The 18,134-nt window shown below is 37.1% G+C and overlaps 2 protein-coding genes across 2 annotated transcripts; both read right to left on the bottom strand.

The window, feature by feature from the left end:
- Positions 1-245: 245 nt before the first annotated feature.
- Positions 246-11,587, bottom strand: LOC135689613 (T-complex protein 1 subunit alpha). Its single transcript, XM_065206905.2, has 11 exons — positions 11,417-11,587; positions 6,930-7,015; positions 6,189-6,317; positions 5,156-5,253; positions 4,621-4,913; positions 3,997-4,123; positions 3,285-3,460; positions 3,023-3,146; positions 2,187-2,379; positions 1,888-2,051; positions 246-751 (listed from the first exon to the last, which is right to left on the bottom strand). Exons 1-11 carry the CDS (start codon positions 11,475-11,477, stop codon positions 538-540), a joined length of 1,665 nt encoding a protein of 554 aa, XP_065062977.2. The 5' UTR covers positions 11,478-11,587; the 3' UTR covers positions 246-537.
- A 4,205-nt stretch (positions 11,588-15,792) lies between these two features.
- LOC148960231 (uncharacterized) lies at positions 15,793-18,024 on the bottom strand. Its single transcript, XM_089116202.1, has 4 exons — positions 17,930-18,024; positions 17,017-17,080; positions 16,272-16,400; positions 15,793-16,154 (listed from the first exon to the last, which is right to left on the bottom strand). The coding sequence occupies exons 2-4, from the start codon at positions 17,063-17,065 to the stop codon at positions 15,889-15,891; spliced, it is 444 nt and encodes a 147-aa protein (XP_088972328.1). The 5' UTR covers positions 17,066-17,080; positions 17,930-18,024; the 3' UTR covers positions 15,793-15,888.
- Between the last annotated feature and the right edge of the window lie 110 nt (positions 18,025-18,134).

Raw genomic sequence — 18,134 nt, 5'->3', positions numbered from 1 at the left:
ACAACTCCAAAAATTAATAAAAATCGTCATTTCAAACGAACAATCTCTTGTGTTGCTGTTGTTCTCAAACAATGGTACCCCCAAAATAATTCCCAACGTACTGAAAAATGAAATATAGAGCGGATTAAGCCCATTTGTAATATTCAGTTAAGACGTTTACCTCTTCTCAAAATTTAAAAAAACCCAAACGAGGTACTGGATCTATCTCAGAATACTTGTAGAAGTACTGGCGGAAGAGATAACAGTTTTTCAGGATAAAGATTCATGCAAATTACAAATTCTGCGCAAAAATTTAGGCCTAACGTGCCAACTCACTATCCTTAATCCGCAATGCCAAATGACCACATTTTAGTTTAGTCTATCAAGTATTTATATCGTCTCTTCGGAATCCTTCTTCATCTTTCTATTCAATAGAACAGTTGGTCGCCCATCTGTAACACTGTTTCTCTGCTCTCATGTACGCCTCACTCGCAGCGGATTGTTCTTTTAACGGTTTCTACTTTTTTGAACGCAACATAAATACCTTTGAAAGGATTTTCAATGAAGATGGCCACCCGGTCTTCTCGCATTGCCATATGATCCTGGATCTTCTTTCTTCTCCGGCTCAATCGTCACCATATCATCTATTCTTAATATCGTTATTGCTGCCTCAGTAGCAAATTTGAGGCACTTTATCTTGCCCATCGCTGGTTCAAGTACACCGGCTTTTTTGTTATCACGGACAACACCCTTGATTAGGTCCAGCCCAACCCTAGATAAAGAAAAAGATGTGATTCATTACACTTTGATAGGAAATTTTTAAAAAAACCGTTATCATTAGATCATGTCCTTCTCGACTAGGCCCCTCTCTGAAAGAAGCCCCTCTCGATTAGCTCCTCCCCAAAACAGCCCCACCCTCGATAAGCCAATCGTAGTATGGCGTAAAAAACAAGTAGAATACTGCAACTTATATGTAGTTACAAGTGATTTAAAGAGTTTCTTATCCGATTCATATTTCTTCCAGATTTTTCGGTTACAAATCTTGTTACTTTCAAATTTTGAACAGGATTAGTCTCGCTTTCATTAACCTAGTTTCGTTTTTATGATTGTAATCGAACTGCCAACAACAAATCAATTATAATCTATCAATGTAGCTTGTATATAGCTTATGATTAAAATAATTTCATCTAGTCATCGAGTAATTGAGTCGTCGAGTCGTTCGTTAGTCGTCAGTATGAAAATGTTCATAATTTAAACTGCACAATAAACAGAATCTTTCTTTGAGTTACCGTCTCCCGCCCCGCAAACTAAGGCCCATAACAGACAATAACCAATCCTTTAACATCGAGTTTTGAATAAGCCCGGTTTCAGATTTATTACAAATACTGCGGTAGTTATCAGAATTGAAATGATACATAGCTAATACCGGAAGATGTAGCATAGGCATAAAAAAAATTTCGTTTATCATCCAGACTAAACCACAGTACAAACCAAAAAGACCACAAGAAAATCACAAGAAGTTTGCAGGAGACGAACAATCGATGTTAGCGAGCACCATGTCTCCTCATTTAAAGAGCATCCTTCCATTAATTGCTTAACATCTGTTCCCTAAACTATGCCAAGAAAATTCTTATAAACTTGTCTTCTTTAAAGAGCTCTTGTTCTATAAAAATATCGAAAGAACGAACAAAATTTCCGGTTCACAAGCTAGAAAGACTGCCTTTCTGAAAATATTTCTATTTCTAAATCGTTTTGCTTTGGGAGGAATAATCTTTAGCGGCTAAACCACTTCTTTTTAAACAGCAAGTTATCACGTTAGTAAGAAAGCAATAAAGAATAAAAGAAGAGAAAACCTGAAGAAAATGTAGAAGCAGGGCGTCCGAATTCGCCGGATGACAAAATACATACCACTTAAGGTCGGCCTTTTCTTTGTGGATTTGAGATGTGTTGTGGTAAGCTCTGAGCTTGGACACCAGATCTGCAGAGTCCTTTGCAGCATTTACCGACAAGATTTTTGGGATAATCAACAAGGAATTGGCAAATTCTGCAATCGCTAGCTGCTCCCTGGACGCCTAGAATAAAGGTTAAAAAATATAAACTAGCAAAGCGTCATCGATTTGCAACATGATCTATCCATAACATAATTGATTAAATACAACAGCAGATTCATGTATTCGACTGTTACTTGAATGTAAAACCAGACTTACTAAGGACGTTGCAAAGCTCTCTAGATAGATTGATAAGGCCGCTTCAACAGCACCACCCCCAGCAACAATCGATTTAGATTCCATCACTCTCTTAACAGCACATAACGAATCATGTAGTGACCGCTCCATCTCATCTAGCATAAAGTCGTTCGCCCCACGAAGAATTATAGAGGCAGCAGATTTTACTTTGGGCCTGAAAACGAGATTAAACAACTATAAAACTTCCACTTATGAATGATTACCAAAGGTCATGATTACCGAAGGTCGTTGAATATATGTACTTATCTAAATGGCAAAAAAATATCTCGCCGTTCAGATTTGTAGACAAGAAGGCATCGGCTGGTGTAAATTCACAAGAGTGTATGGAAATTAAGTAAAAAAATTGAATGTCAATTGAGGAGCTATCGAAAGTGATGAGTTGTCAATCTACAATACACAATGCAATGTTTTTTCTCATTTTCAAACACTCAACTCCAACAGTCTTTTTCTTCGATCGATTCAAAAGACGCATAATCAATATTATGTTTACAGATCGATTCAGGTGCGAGAATAGCTCAGTTGCTAGGGTCACTAACGACAGATCCCAAGGCAGTGGTTCCAGTCCCTAACAGGACCATACTTTCACCTAGAGTGAGGGGATTAGCCAGCTCCCTATATTGCCAGGCTTGGGAATCACGTGGTGTGGTCACATCGCGAGGAAGGACCAGGACACTGCTCGATAAGCATAAGCCTCTTAAGGTCCTAAAAACTACCTTTGGATGCTAGGTATCAAATACAAAATAAAAAAGACGCTATAGAAGAAGCGGATAGCTAGATATAAATATTCTACCACTCACGATTTAATAAGTATGAGTTCATCGTCACATATTCTTTCTTGCACAACTTCTTCAGCATGACCAAGGAGGGAAGCATCGAAACTTTCTTCTCCTTCCAAGTTTGCAAGGCTGACAACGATCGTAGCTGGAAGGGAAGGCGTATCACGCAACTTAAGTCATGTCAGTGACATTTGCAACAGTAGAAAGACAGTTGTCAAAGTCCCGATTTACAAACTATTTCCTATAAAAACGATTGTCATCCCAAACAAAACGGAAAAAATACCTCCAGTTGCCCTGGAAATTCTCTTTAAATCAGGTTTTCTGCATCTTCTAACAGCCATTGCACCAGCTTCAACAAAATATTTCAAACATAGGTCATCGATTCCACCGGTCGTTAGAATAACATTTGCACCACTTGCTAATATTTTCTGAATCCTCTCTTTTGTAATATCTGCCTCCCTATGGTTTTAAAAAATATGTAACGATTCAGCATAATACAAAATAAACATAACAAAAAATCAGTAGGATATAACAAAATAAAGACGTAAGGATTTAACACTCGTCGCGTTCAGTTTGCAAAAACAACTGTTTAAAAACAAAAAATTCTACGATCAACATTGCAAATTTTCATTAAACAGCTTTCCCTTCCATGCTACTGTGACCCACAACTTTCCTACTCCCTCATTCTTTTTCAACCAACAGTCCCTTCTCTTTTTTCAATAATTTGTATCCTCTACTCCTCTTGACTAAACTACACTCCACTCTTCCTGTTCCTATCCAATCACTTCCCTCTCAACTCTTTCCACACTTTCAGTTCTCTTTCCTTTATTTTTCTTGCCTCATATTCTAACTCTCGTTCTTTACAATTTCTCTCCTGGCCTACAGTGAAAACTCACCTCAAAACCACCTTGTAACAGAGGAATTACATTATATAAATGGTATAAAACAAACGCTTGTGTTATATTGATAAGAAGTGCAAGAGAGCCACAAATCACCTGTTTCTGATTGCATCTAATTTTTCAGGATCGTCAATCAGAACATGAACACCAAGACTCATTTTTGCTTTCTGCAGACTAAAGTCTAAGCAAGCAATCTTCGCGTTGGTCACTTTCTTTGGCATTCCTAAATTCAGAATGGAGATGCAAAGAAAATGGTTAATTACAAAGCAATTAAGAGTCTCTTGTTTCTTTTAAAGTACAGCTGCCTACAGCTTGTCAAAAACTAACAACAACAAACATTATACATATGTATTTATAACGCAAAAGTAAAATTCCAAAAGGATGTCCGTCAAGAAAAGACAAAAGAGCCCTTAATGAGGAGAAAAGAAAAGGATGTCCGCCAAAATACCTTTCCTAAAAGCTGTCAAACATCAAGTGCAGTAAAATTTCAAAACTGAACAAAAGTAAAAACTAAATTACAGCGTAAACCCTGAACTTTGAGTTTATCTAACAAAATAAATCACTGAAAAGATCCTAATGAAGACAGATCATTATTAGACAGACAACATGTAGCTATTGTATCAGGACTTGGAGCAATTCCTTTGGGCAGTCCTGGACAGTGCCAGGGCTCCTTCACTTAACTGCTGATATTTCAATCTTAACAAAGACGATCAAACTCACCTTCACATGCTACTGTACAGTTAAGGGCATATCCACCAACCAGTGTGCTCTGCTTCATATTTCCACCATGTGCTTTCAATATGTTGACTGCCTTAACTGGAATTTTCACTTCTCCTTTTGTGTTTGTTCTCTTTACAGCTGTCACAGCATTAACAATCATTTCAGCAAAGAAATCCGAGTCAACACCCACAAGCTTTGAGGACATTGAAGTTTTAGCAACGTTGAGAAAACAGTCTGTACCAATTTCGTCTGTGCTCACAGATAAATGTTCCTGAATATATTTACATGCTTCCCTAAAGAGAATACCAGAAGATACAGTTAAAATTGTATAACTCCAGTGCCTGATAATTTGAGATATTGAAGTATCAGACATATATACTTTTCAAACAAGGATGCTACTAAAGAAACAGTTTTCAATTATTCCTACTAGGTGTGGCCAGTGGGACTCAGTCAAATGAATAAGGGGGCAGTTTGATTCAAGCATCAGGCAGAGATATTGAATTGAGAAAGAGTCAATAAAAATTAGAATAGCAACCTGCATGCAAGCCTATATCCACTGATTATACTTGTTGGATGGATCTTGAACTTGATAAGCTCGTTGGCATTTTTTAACAGCTCTGCAGCTATAATCACCTATAAAGAAAAGAAAACAATCTAAATAGCTGTCAGTTTGTAGCAGGGCTCTCGCTTAAAATGGAAGGTCTCATTGGTCAAGAGGCTTGGTTGGTCTCATATATTTTTAGCTTGGCATCAGTAAGATATCTGGGTAGCAGAACCATCATATTCCTCTATTGCAGCATGTCCTTTACGGGCAACATGTCCCCTATTGTGCTCAATGTGATTTCTACTGAAAAAATCATGCTTTGATGGCAAGGAAAGTAATAAAAAATTTCAAAAAAGACCTTAATCCTTTTAAACTCAACCAGTTAGGTGAATCTTGGGTGCTTGCAATGATTCAATTTACTTGGGGGCACTAGACTAATTTTTCTATACAAAATCTTTGAATATTCATTAATAAAGTTATCCTAAAAACAGCTTTTTATAGACCACCCACCAAATATTTTGTCCTTTACGAGCAGCATGTCCCCTATTGTGCTCAATATGATTATTACTGAAAAAATCATGTTTTGATGGCATGGATGCATATTTAGCACAGCAGCCAATAAGTGACAATGTTGGATGGCACAAATTTTCTTGTTCATTTCAGCTATTTGCTGATGGGACAGACTACCTTTTAATCTAAACAAAGGCAAAATAGTCCAGGAACGTAGTTGGGACAAAAGTAAAATCCTTATGTTAGATCCTAAAATGCTAAAATTTGAAGAGAATCAGAAAAGCATTTAAACATTTTGATAATTTGTGCAGCCAATGATTTGCTAAACAAGGCTGATTTGTTGAACAAACTTAATCAACATTATGTTTAGTTCGTAACACCAAAACAGTTCCCTTAATAAGGATTTTTGTTAAATCTGGACTCCGCTGCATTAAAAAATAGTTGTTTCAAAACAGTAAATGGCCTCTGATTCTTGTCATTTTTTACTCTATTATGTCATAGAACTTAAGCCTACCACTGATGTTGTGCCATCCCCAACTTCTTGGTCCTGCAGATCAGCAAGTTCACAAAGCACTTTGGCAGCAGGATGTTCAACTTCAAGTAACTTCAAAATTGTAGCCCCATCATTTGTTATCGTAACATCCTAAATAGAAGTAATAAATGCTTTTGAAATCTCTTGGTTCATCAGAAGACAATAAACATATATATATTGCAAGAAAGATTTCAGGTAAACAGAAAATCATACGCATTGATATTCGAGAGCAAAATAAGCAAGAATATTCTTGCAGCTCTAAATGTAATGGTGAAAAAACAAAATATAAATTGTTACAAAATTAATTCATGTTAGAAACTATACTACTCAGTTTGAACAATGAAATTTTGTGCATCCAACTTGAACCAATAATGAACAATTCAATAAGAGAATAAGAAAGATGAAACTCCTATATATAGATGCTTTTTGATGATTTATATATGATAGATGATCTGAAGTTAAATTAAAAGTAATATTTTAATTTCTACTTCAACCTCACACAATATCAGAAACACTTAAATTTGAAAAATAAAGCATTTAAGCTCTCTTTCTGCCATCTGACTAAAAGCAGAGATTGACTTTTTAAAGCTAGTTGATCAAAAACCATGTTGATCCTTTAAATTGATGTGAAGGCGTGTAAAAGAAAGTTCATTATGTTTTTACTTTTCAGTTCTAAACTTTGAATGATGAGCAACAATGTAGAAACTAAAAAAACCATCTTACCCCAACATCATCTACCAACATCTTATCAAGCCCAACTGGTCCAAGGGAGCTCTTCACTATATTTGCAACAGCAGCTACAGCCATCACTAGAAAGTGGATCAAAAGGTACTGATAAATCAGTAGAAATAATAATAATATAATAAGAGGAATATTTATACAGGATAAAATCTTGTCAATACTACGAGTATTGTTATCAATAAGGGTCCTGTTTGAAAGAAAAAAAATGTAACTCATCAAAAATACATAATACAAAGTAAAAGCCTTAAAATGTCTTTCAATATTTCTTCTTAAAAGAAAATCCTAAGAATTTGTAGTTATGAAAAAAACAACCTATATATAATTCTTTCAAATGTTCTTTAAGTCTTTGCTTGAAAACAACAATCAAGTCTAAACATCGAATCTTGATTGGTAGCTCGTTGAAGCAAGATCGGCCTTAGAACCAGGAGGACTTTTTTGCAGCTTCTGTTCTGACCCTTGAAATGCGTAATGTAGATTTATTGCTTCTTGTACCATAATTGTGGTTAACTCTTTCACCATAGAAGGCAAAATTGGCATCAGTTTTACAAAAAGCTTCTAAGTACAATATTTCAGTACAATTAAGAATAACGCACTGGCATAACGCACTGGGCTGGATATAATTTTGGCCATCATACATGACATCAACAATAGAAACTTCCAAATCCAAATCCTTATGTTCAAACCTTATCTATATCAAACTGGAATGTTAAATAATAGTTTTGCAAATTAATTCATTCTAATCAATTTTGATACGCTGAGTTTAAAAATGATGTTTTAAAGAGAAAATAAGGTACCAGGAAGCCTCTTTTTTATATTAAAACCTCATCTTTATCAAAATTTGAATGTGGAAAAAAGGTTGTAAACCAATTGATTGTGATTCTCATCAATTTTAATAAGCTGATTTTGAAACTTGATCTCATACGACAGAATTCTGAAAATATGGGTACCTTTTATGCTTAAACATTGTTTCTTGAATTCCAGCAAAAATCTAAAGTTCAACTAAATTGCTTGCTGTTGCTGTAGATGCTTATTACTTAATTCCAAGGATGGTAAAATCCTGTTGCTTCAAATAAAGGTAGGTATCCTGTCGCTGTGTATGAAGAATACAGGTACTGTTTAGATGCTGTTGTAGACAGTTATGATATGTCGAAATAAAAAGATTTTCTTCATACACAAAAATTTGTTTATTTGTTGCTACAAAAAATAAGAGATGCACATAGTGTTGCTAATATTATTAACCACAACACTATGTGCAACTCTTATTTTTTGTAGCAACAAATAAACAAATTTTTGTGTACGAAGAAAATATTTTTATTTAACAGCAGGAAAAGTAAAAAATTGGCTCAGCTCAGCCCCTGAGCCCCCTAGTTCTACACTCCTGGTCTAGAGTCAATAGAAATAAGGCCTTACATCAAGCTAAACAGCTGTTGCCAGTTATAGATAATCTTTCTCTGCTTGCTTTGTATTTGTCTCAGGCACTGACTATGTCTCAGGGCACTCAGGCAAAACACCCCAGCCAGGGAAGTTGAAGCCTTGCAAAGCGTACCTCCCTTGACTCCGGCATTGCTGACCACTATGTTTCATGTGCTATAGTCAGCGTTCTTTTGATTAATCAATTTTCTGCTGGTAATTTGTCAGTTGGTTAAGCTATTAGCCTGAGTTTCAGATTAGATACGTTGGCTGTGAAACTCTTTGAAGTCAAAATCATAAAAGTTGGATAATTTGGCTTTATTTTTAGTGCTATTTAGACTTTTACAGTATTGCCTGGACGCTCTCAGGATTGTGCTTGGACGTTCATTAAGTAGTGTGCTTGTGATACAGGCTCTTATGGATGGGGGGGCATGAGGGGCATCACACCCCCATGGAAAAAATATTGCTGTCAAATCTGGTCAACCGTCGTCAAACTGGTCTACCTTCGGCAAATCTGGTCTACCATTGGCAAATCTGGTCTACCATCAGCAAATCTGGTCTACCTTCGGAAAATCTGGTCTACTGTCAGCAAACCTGGTCTACCTTCGGCAAATCTGGTATACCGTCGGAAAATCCTGTGATATGTTGGCGAATATTGCCATTCGTAAGCAAACATTACAACCTGAGGTGTCATGTCATATCCACCTATCCAGTGTCTGTGTTTTTTAATTGTTTTTTGTTTATTGAGTGGTGTTTCCTTGTTGGTAATTAACATTCATTCTTGAAAAGACTGCCCTAGTCCAAAAGCAAATATTTGAATTGATTGCAAGAGATGACTGCAAGAAATACTCTGAAATGCATTTTAAGACAATCTAAAAGGTGAGGTCGCAAAAAATTTTAGTTTCAGGGGGCTTCATCTTTTAGTTTTGCTGAAAGGCCTCCAAGGCCTCCAAAGCCTCTCACCAACCCTGTCAGTAAGATCAATGTGCTGAACTATTTGAATTAATGAGGGTCTCATTGCTCAAAACTTGACTTCTATAAAATCAAAGAAAGTAACCTCAGTTACTCGAAAATTGAAGCGATGATTGACTAACGAGAACATATTCTTTGATAAACAAAATCAATTGCATCAAAATGCCACACCCAGAAATTGATACATCTTAGACCATGCCCTCTTTTGTTTGTAAATTGGTGGCTGGCACCCCCCCCCCCCCCCAAGCCCCAAGTGGAAGTGCTTAGCTGAGTCATCATCATTTTGTGGCTACAAGCAATTGAAATTGGCACACTAATTACAGGAAAAAGAGCATGTCTTGCATAGCAAAAAGTTAGGGGAAAGCATCTTTATATACATATATAAATGTATGCATTCCCCTCGGCCCACCACACAGTGTACTCATTTTTCGTACACAATGATGTGTCAAATATTTGACTTTTCAATTTTCAATAACTTATCAACATTCTCTGTCTCTGGCTACAATTATAGCCATAATAACAACCCAATCTAACACAAAAAGAATTGTATAATTACCAGTATCATTTAAGAGCACCAGAGAAAATGGTAGCATCTACACATGGCCAGGGCCATAGAGAGGATTTTAAAAGTAGGAGGAGCACATTTAGGCTAAAATAGGGACACCTTTTTTAGCTGTAAATAGGTACTTTACTCTTTTCCTGAAAATTTGGGGGGGGGAGCAATTGCCACTTTTGCCTCGCTGGTTCCTATGCCTCGCTGGCTGCTCATGACCAAATTTCATAAATTTCCTCTTGACAATGTTACAGGATATTTGATAAATTCCACACAAGAGGAGCTTGAAAGTTGCTCTATGTGAATCTAATATTACCTCAGGACCAGCCTGCAGAGTATGGCAGTTCTCGATGATATCTTGCCCCGGAACAGTCATTTCAGCCTTATGCACAAAATGAAAAATTCCTCTTTACCAGTTATCAGACGTGCAAGCAGAGCTTTTTCAGAAAAAATTACCAACACCAATTAATTGCCCATAATATCATACACAAATACTGACTTGCTTGTGCAGTGTAATAAATGAAAATTTTGCATGGCTCTTTGTAAGCTATTGTGACACCATCCTTACACAAAAATTTTCATTTTGACTCTAAATGATTTCTTAAAGGATTTCTTATTTCAAATGGTTTCGTTTTTTTTTTGTTTCATGCCCTTCCTATGATGAGGGTTTTTAGCTAGAAACTTGCTCTTTTATAAACTCTAAAATAAAAAGTCATTCATCTTATAAGACGCAGTTGGTTTTTTAAGTTTATTATCGTCTTCTGAAGAAGAATTTTCCATTATCAGACCAGCAGTAAAAACACAATGAGAGTGGCTAAACTAGTCATCAATTATCTAAAAGGTTCTATAATCTTTTCTTAGGACTTAATATTTTGAGGCACTGGTTGCCCCTCTGCCCCTGGGGCAGCTGCCCCTGCAGCCCCTCCAGGGCAGGCACCCCTGGCTGTGCCCAACCCCACCTTACACTTCTTAAGGAGCTGTGCCAGTAAGACATCCCTGGTACCTACCTAATTAAAGCTAAATTTTTATTTAAGTCTCAAAGTACCTATTTATTCTGTAAGTCAAAATCTCTACATGGCACGTACTTTTCCTTTCAATACAACTACAAGCCTACATGCCCTACACCCGGGTCAATTTAATTTTATATGAAATAATAGAGAATTCACAGACAACAGAGTCTCTTAGCAACATATTACGGAAAACTAAACTATTCTCATTTTATCTGTAAATTTTCGCTCATATTGAAAAAATCGGGCGGGCACGTTTTGTAAATCAATCTGGATGTATTTGAGGTTAGAAGTAGGGTAGTTATTGCTGCACTTTCAAGGTTGGGAAAAGAAACTTCCTTCCCTGCCAAACTTGCACGAATTGGCAAGCATAAAATGCCTTTTTTAATTTAACAACTGAGCTAACTGGATGGCAAATCCACTTTATCTATTCATGAAAAATAAGTAAACTAGCCTATGGACCAAAAAGTAACGGAAACAAGTCTCTTTTACCCGATAAATGGTAGCAAAATAACGAGACTACAAACCATTTTCCGTCCTTATGTCCTTCCCAGTTGTCCTTTCACCACCCAGTAATAAGCCTGCCATATTTTCTGGCTTGGAATTCTATCACAACTGTACAGGAGAAAAAATTTGGGCTTGGCACGGTACTGCTACACCTGCAATGGCTAGGCCTTTTCTCTGGAAAGTTCCATGTGCATAACGCACTGGGCATGCGTTGTAAATGTGCGCCATCGCAGGAACCGTCAGGTGCTACAATTGAACTTCCAATTCATTTTTAGAAACCAAAATAAAGAAAGAGGAATTAATAATAAATGGGCGATACAATGCAGAAATCTTTCCTAGCTTCCATTGAACCAGTCTGCATATATGGCATTGCTAGCAGTTTGATTGTTTTTGCTGGATTAACTATAAATAACATCTTGACAAAAACTCTTTTTCAGTCGGCATTTAGAACTACAATCCCGGACAAAAATGGTTGAGACTTTTAAAGGAAAGCTTATATTTTCACTTTCCTTTAAAAAATAACTTTTCCCCAATTCACTGTTGAATGCATGATTATGAAGGGGAAATTATAGAACTACAAATCCAACATTGGTCCAGAGGGAAAGGAGGGGATTCGAATTTACAGGGGCAATGTAAAGTAGAGAATTACAAAAATTGCACTTTGCCTCAACATTTTTGTCCGGGATTTAGCCTATCTATAAATGCAATTTCATATTGAACATCAGCATTTCAATCTGGAATGAAATCCCATTAAAAACAACAAAGGGTGGCTAATAAGTAAGTAAGATATCTCTTCACAACGCTAAGACACAAAAGAAAAAAATATACGATCATAAAAGTCATAAAAGTAAATCTAATATTTCATAATGAAAACATTCTAACTTTTCTTCTTTGTATAGTTTTTCATCCTTTTTGTATACTGCGAAATAAGTGACAGTGAAATAAATAATTTTGTGGATAGCTACATCTTTGCTAGTATTGTCAAGAAGCCAACATGTTTTGTTTCAAATCAGCTAAACCTCGATGCATTGATTTAATTCTAACAAATAGAAAATCCAGTCTTATAAGCACGACAACATTTGAAACGGGACTTTCTGATTTTCACACAATGATCCTGACAGTTCTTAAAGGCGGCTATATCAAGAAAGGTCCAAGGATTTTTCAATACAGAGACTATACTAATTTTAGCACGATAAACTTTACACATGATATTGCTGATATCATAAATGATTTATCAAGAAAGGTGCTCTTTGATTGTACAAATACAAACTTGACAAAAGTACTTTATCAGCATGCTCCAAGCAAGAAAAAATATATTCGTGCAAATGATGGTTCGTTCATGAACAAAGAACTGTGAAAAGTAGTAATGCACAGGTCTAAGCTAAAGAATAAATACAACAGGAATAAGACCAACGAAAACTGGAAAGCATACAAGCATCAGTGAAATAAATGTGTGGCAATATTAAGAAAATCTAAATTAATTTATTACAGAAATTTAGACACCCAAAATTTAGCAGACAATAGAAAGTTCTGGAAAACAGTCAAACCCGTTCTCACGGATAAAGTACAAGTATGAAGTTGCTCTCGACACAGCCGCAGACGATTTAGACAAAGAAAAGAGCAGTAATGACTTTTCTAATGAAGAAGATGATGAAGTAACGGAAACTGAAGAGGATGCAAATGAACTAGAAGATCCGGATTTGGAGGCAGATCCAGACGAAATCGAAGAGCTATGTATCCTAATCATCACTTAAACCAAGAAGTTTTAAGAATGCATGTAAATTTGATCCAAAATCAATTGCAGATTTGTATTTGTTACCAGTGGCGGATTTGAGGGGGGGGGACAACTAGGGGGAATTGCCCCTCCGTCGACGAGTTGAAGCAAGTATGGCGCCCCTTTTTTTGGAAATTGTGCGCCCCTTTTGAAGAATGAGAATGAGGTGAAAAAGTTTCTGAGACCAATAGGTTAATTTGCTTCAAGGATTACTTCAAAGTTATGTTGTTTATTCCGAAAATGGATCTGAAATTGTTGTATACAGCGTTCTCTCGTAATCAATTTTTGAAAATTTTTCAGCGCCCCCACTACCAACTGCCCCTCCTTCAAGTTTGCTCTGGATCCGCCCCTGTTTGTTACTACCTAGTTTCCCCCTGTAGTTTATTAGACACTGAGAAGCTGTGCTTATCGATCAGGCGCTGGTCTTTCTCGACTATTCTCGTGATTCTTAAGCCTGGAATCACAGAGAGTTTCCAAGTTTTCAATTGCACGTGGATTAATCGGTGAATATTCAAACTTGGCAGCATATGAAGGTAGCATCACTCACTTTGTTGGCAATTGAGGCCTGAATACCTCCCTAGAGCGAAAAAGCTAGTAATCGCATTGCTTACACCCTATTAATCTAAGAACAATTTAAGAACAAGCCAGCCTCAGATTTTCGAAAAATTTTAGAACGGTCAGTCTGAACTTAAATTTACTGGTTCTTATAAAATAGAGTGTATTGACTGGATAAATATAACGGTCATGTGCTTGCATTTTTCTGATAGGCCTCTTTCGATCCATAGGTATTTATTTTCCATCTTGTTCTTTTTGACACCTATGTGAAACGAAAAAGCTTCCAGTTGTAAAATGTTTGTTTTTATCAAAGCCATAGGAGTTGGCAATGTTGAATCAAAATAGCACACTCTACCATTTTATAAGTAGACGATGCTAAGGATTTGTCAAACGTCAAGAAAAAATTAGAAGCAATCTGAGACTGAGGTACAGTAAAACAATGACTGCGGAGCAAATTGAGGATTAAGGGGGCTGACAAGATTTTTTGAGGCGGGCTAAACTAATAAAAACCAAGAACAAGATGATTTTTTGTATAGTTTTAAGTGAATTTTGGTGACGATTAGGGGACCCTTTCTCCCGCATCTGCCGACCCTAGCTATAAGGGGGTATCAAGGGTGTGGCACCTGCTTCAAAAATAGATTCTGCTTCAAAAATGAGGATTTTTTTGCCTTCTAGGGTTACCCTGTCGGCAATCATTGTCGCCAAATTTGGCCTGAATATCCTAATATAGCTTCGCTTCAGGCACCGCGGAGCGTTGAGAAAATGGGGGGTCTAAAAAAGTGGCGGGGGGCTAAAAACCAAATAAAAAGTGGTTCGACTGGTGATTAATTGGTAAACTTTTTGTTTTTTTGGCAAAAAGTGGGGGCTATAGCCCTCAGCCCTCTTCTCCGCAAGGCATTAAGTCGTGATAAAAGGAGAGGGTATACCCAAACGTGCTAAAATCCGCCGAGTCATGATTTTCTTGCTCCAATGCTATTGGTCGACCTTGAACTGGTCATATGAACCCACCTAGTAGAGCACAGGCTAACCTTATATTAACTAATAACCTAATATTAGCCTTCACTGATTTACGTGTATTTATTGTTGTTTATCCTCGGCGTATTGCGTTGTTTCTTATTTGCTACACATTTAACCTAGTACTGATTAACAAAACAGTTCCCATCAATAGAAAGTTGTCAACAACGGATGCCGATATTACATTAAACTGCAGCGACCACGCCGAAACCAAATGACCCCCTATAGAGAAGGCATATTTACCTTTTTACCATGACTCATTGCCAGTCCAGCCTTTACAATCAAACAACCCAGCCTTTACTTTTTGGAAAAATTAAAGACAGCCAGTCTGAGCCTCAATTTATGGTTTCTTATAAAAATTTTAGCTTATAAGCTTCACTACAAAAGCTTCTGAGACTTATTGAAAAATTGGAGAAAATTTGGCAACGATAAATGATAAAACAGATGCTAAAAAGATTTAGGCCAAACTTTACAAAAGTTTTTAAATTTTTGTCGGTAGGATAAATTTATTCGTTTCACATTACTAGTGACAGGCTGGTGATTTTTGAGAAATCAAGACTTCTTTCCGACTGGTAAAAACAAACATGTTTAGTAAGGGTTCTCGGGGCATGCTTGACCCACCTTGTCTGGGTATGCTGCATCGAAATTATGTTGTAGAAATCATCAAAATTCCCTTTGCTGGCAACTGCTGTCCTATATCCTCCGATGCTGACTCCAGCTGTCACGGATATCATATGTCACCCTCAGCCAAACTAAAGGGTCTAAGGCGAGGCCCCTGTAAAGTTATAATGAGATGCATCATTTAGCTTTGGCGTTATTTCCCATAAGCTTGGCCTTTTTGGCATGCAAAATTTGACAAATTTGTGCAAGTCGTTATCAAAATCGACATCTAAGGCGATCTTCAAAATCAGAATCCAAGGAGATCTTCAAAAAATGGACAAGGTTTGGGGCGGAAGCAATCACAAATTACACTAATCCTTTTTGTCCAACCAGTGTCCAATAAAACATACGTAGGTGACCCAGCGTAATAGATATAAGGGCACAGAAACAAAATTCCGTAGCACACGATTATTTAAAATATGTAAACTTTAAACGAAACATGAGTAGTCAAAAGCATTTCAAGGTGTTCGCAATGACAAGCTACACAGTTTAACCCCGGCGCCTGCGTCTACGTCTGCGTCTGCCTCCCCATCTTCTCAATCTGATGCGTCGCAGTCTTATGCGTATACGAACTCGCCTAACAAGATCCCAGTAGGTTCTTGGGTTGCAATACTTGCAGTATTTGCAGGCCTTTTTCATGAGACCGCCAGAGCATTTCCTTGCTCTCTTGCAAGCACTGCAGATCTTGCAGAACCTGCAATAATACTGGATGGACTGAACGACGAATGGATCCTTCTCCTCCACATCGGCTTCCTCTATAATGCAAATAAAAACTCATTAATCACAGGAAATTGAAATACGATATGGAAAGTGCAATCGCACAATACGAATGATAATGTCACGATTAAATATCTTGCAGCCAGGAAGCTTACCTAAAGCTTCGAGTTCATCAGGATCAGCAAGTGCCTCGAGATCATCCTCGTTGAAGTCATCATCGTTTTCAAAGGCATCGCTTTCTTCAGGTTCATCTAAAGCCGTGTTCGCCTCATCAACTGTCTCACCTGGAATGAAGAGAGAGAGAGTTTAAATTTACGTAGAAATACAAAGGTCTTCATCAAAAGGAAGGATAAAGAAACTCTTGACCTTGGCCGCCTGAATAAAGCATCATATGCTACAGCAAATTAAACTTGAATGCATTTTGTATTTCTTCGGAAAAAGTAAACATTTGTTAGTTAATTAAATCCGATATCAATTTTCTGAAGATCTGCCCTTTTCTAGAACAGAACAGAAGATTTGCGCTTGCAACAAGTTTCGTCGATATTTCAGAGAGACTGAATCATCGAGGAATGTACTCTACTGAGCAAGAAACTCTGCAGAAATCTTTTACTACAACATTGTTCCAAAATTGCCGAAACTTTGATAAACTTTTAGAGGAATCTTTACTAAATGCCTGAGTGTACTGAGTGATTTGGTTAAGAACAGCCTTTTCAAGCCAGAATGGTTCAGGAACTATCCTAAAGCGTTGAGCGTCGGTAAAATTTGAACACGCCCACTTTTGGGGGAATTTCCGTGCTAACAACAGATCCAACTGGAAAATGTCGGGTAAAATGCAATTAAGAATGCCATACCAGAAAAATACGACGAAAATTGTAGTGAAAATGATTATGTAAAACCTACCGTGAATGGAAACGGCTAAGCCGAGAATGAGTAATATTAAAAGCTTCATCTCGCAGCAATTGACCTGAAGAAAAAGATATCAGGCGGGTGAATAAGTAGATATATAAAAAACCGTTCAAATTCCAAACTAACGGGGTAGACGTACACAGTGAATTCGCAAAGGTAACCTGATAAATAAGAACGGTCGTTGACTAGAAAGAGAAACGAGGACGGCTTGGTTGCCAGAACCACTGCTGCCAGCGTGACATCATACAAATTGTGTTTTCAATATAAAAGCATTGTTCAACATGCATAATCGCTTCTCGAAAACTGCATCAAGAGATTAAGTAAGGCTTTATACTAATCAGTCCGAATACTCTCTCTCGAAAACAAGAGCGGGGAAGAGACGTAACCTATTTCGTAAAGAATGCCCCCGACCAGAACAAATTTTAAACAACACTTAACATCGAGAATGAAACAAATAGGTACGAGAAAAAGAATCGAATCGAAAATGAAACTTTGCTACTTTATAAATACAAATAGAGCCTATCACTCTCTGTATTGTTTGTTATCAATCTCTTTTGCTAAATTTTTGCTTCGGTACTTCCGTGCAATGCAAAAAATTATGAATTCTATATAGTCGGCAAAACCATTATTGGAAGATTGTGTAGATGATGAGTCTTGTTGTCTATTTGAAGGGCCTTTTTGCTACGTTGTAATGGAATACCCTGACCATACATGAATCCATTTGTTCTGGGTTACGCCCATTTATAAACGCGGAAATGGCATATGTAGCGGCTTACATAAAACTAATTTACTTGGAACACCGACCAATAATGATTTCAAAGCAGAATTAAATATAACGAATAATAAATGTAGCAAACTATCTTTAGTTGGCTACTCTATTCAAACAAAATTTTTAAAACCCACTCACCAGCTATCACCTCTCCTGGGTGACTGGTCCGTTCGATCTGCGGGTTTAGCGACGGTAAACTTGTCTTATAGCAGTTTGGCAGCGCCACTTGTTGATAAATTGAGGGATTGTGTCATCAGCAAGCTGTGTTTGTGACATTTGAATACAACAAATTACATTATGCAGTTAGAAATGCCGGACTTCCTGCATGGGGCTTGTCCGCCTA

The sequence above is a fragment of the Rhopilema esculentum genome, chromosome 5, assembly GCF_057945365.1.
Source record: "Rhopilema esculentum isolate cy_ngs chromosome 5, ASM5794536v1, whole genome shotgun sequence".
NCBI classification, from domain to species: Eukaryota; Metazoa; Cnidaria; class Scyphozoa; order Rhizostomeae; family Rhizostomatidae; genus Rhopilema; species Rhopilema esculentum.
This window is presented reverse-complemented; position numbering and strand designations above follow the sequence as displayed.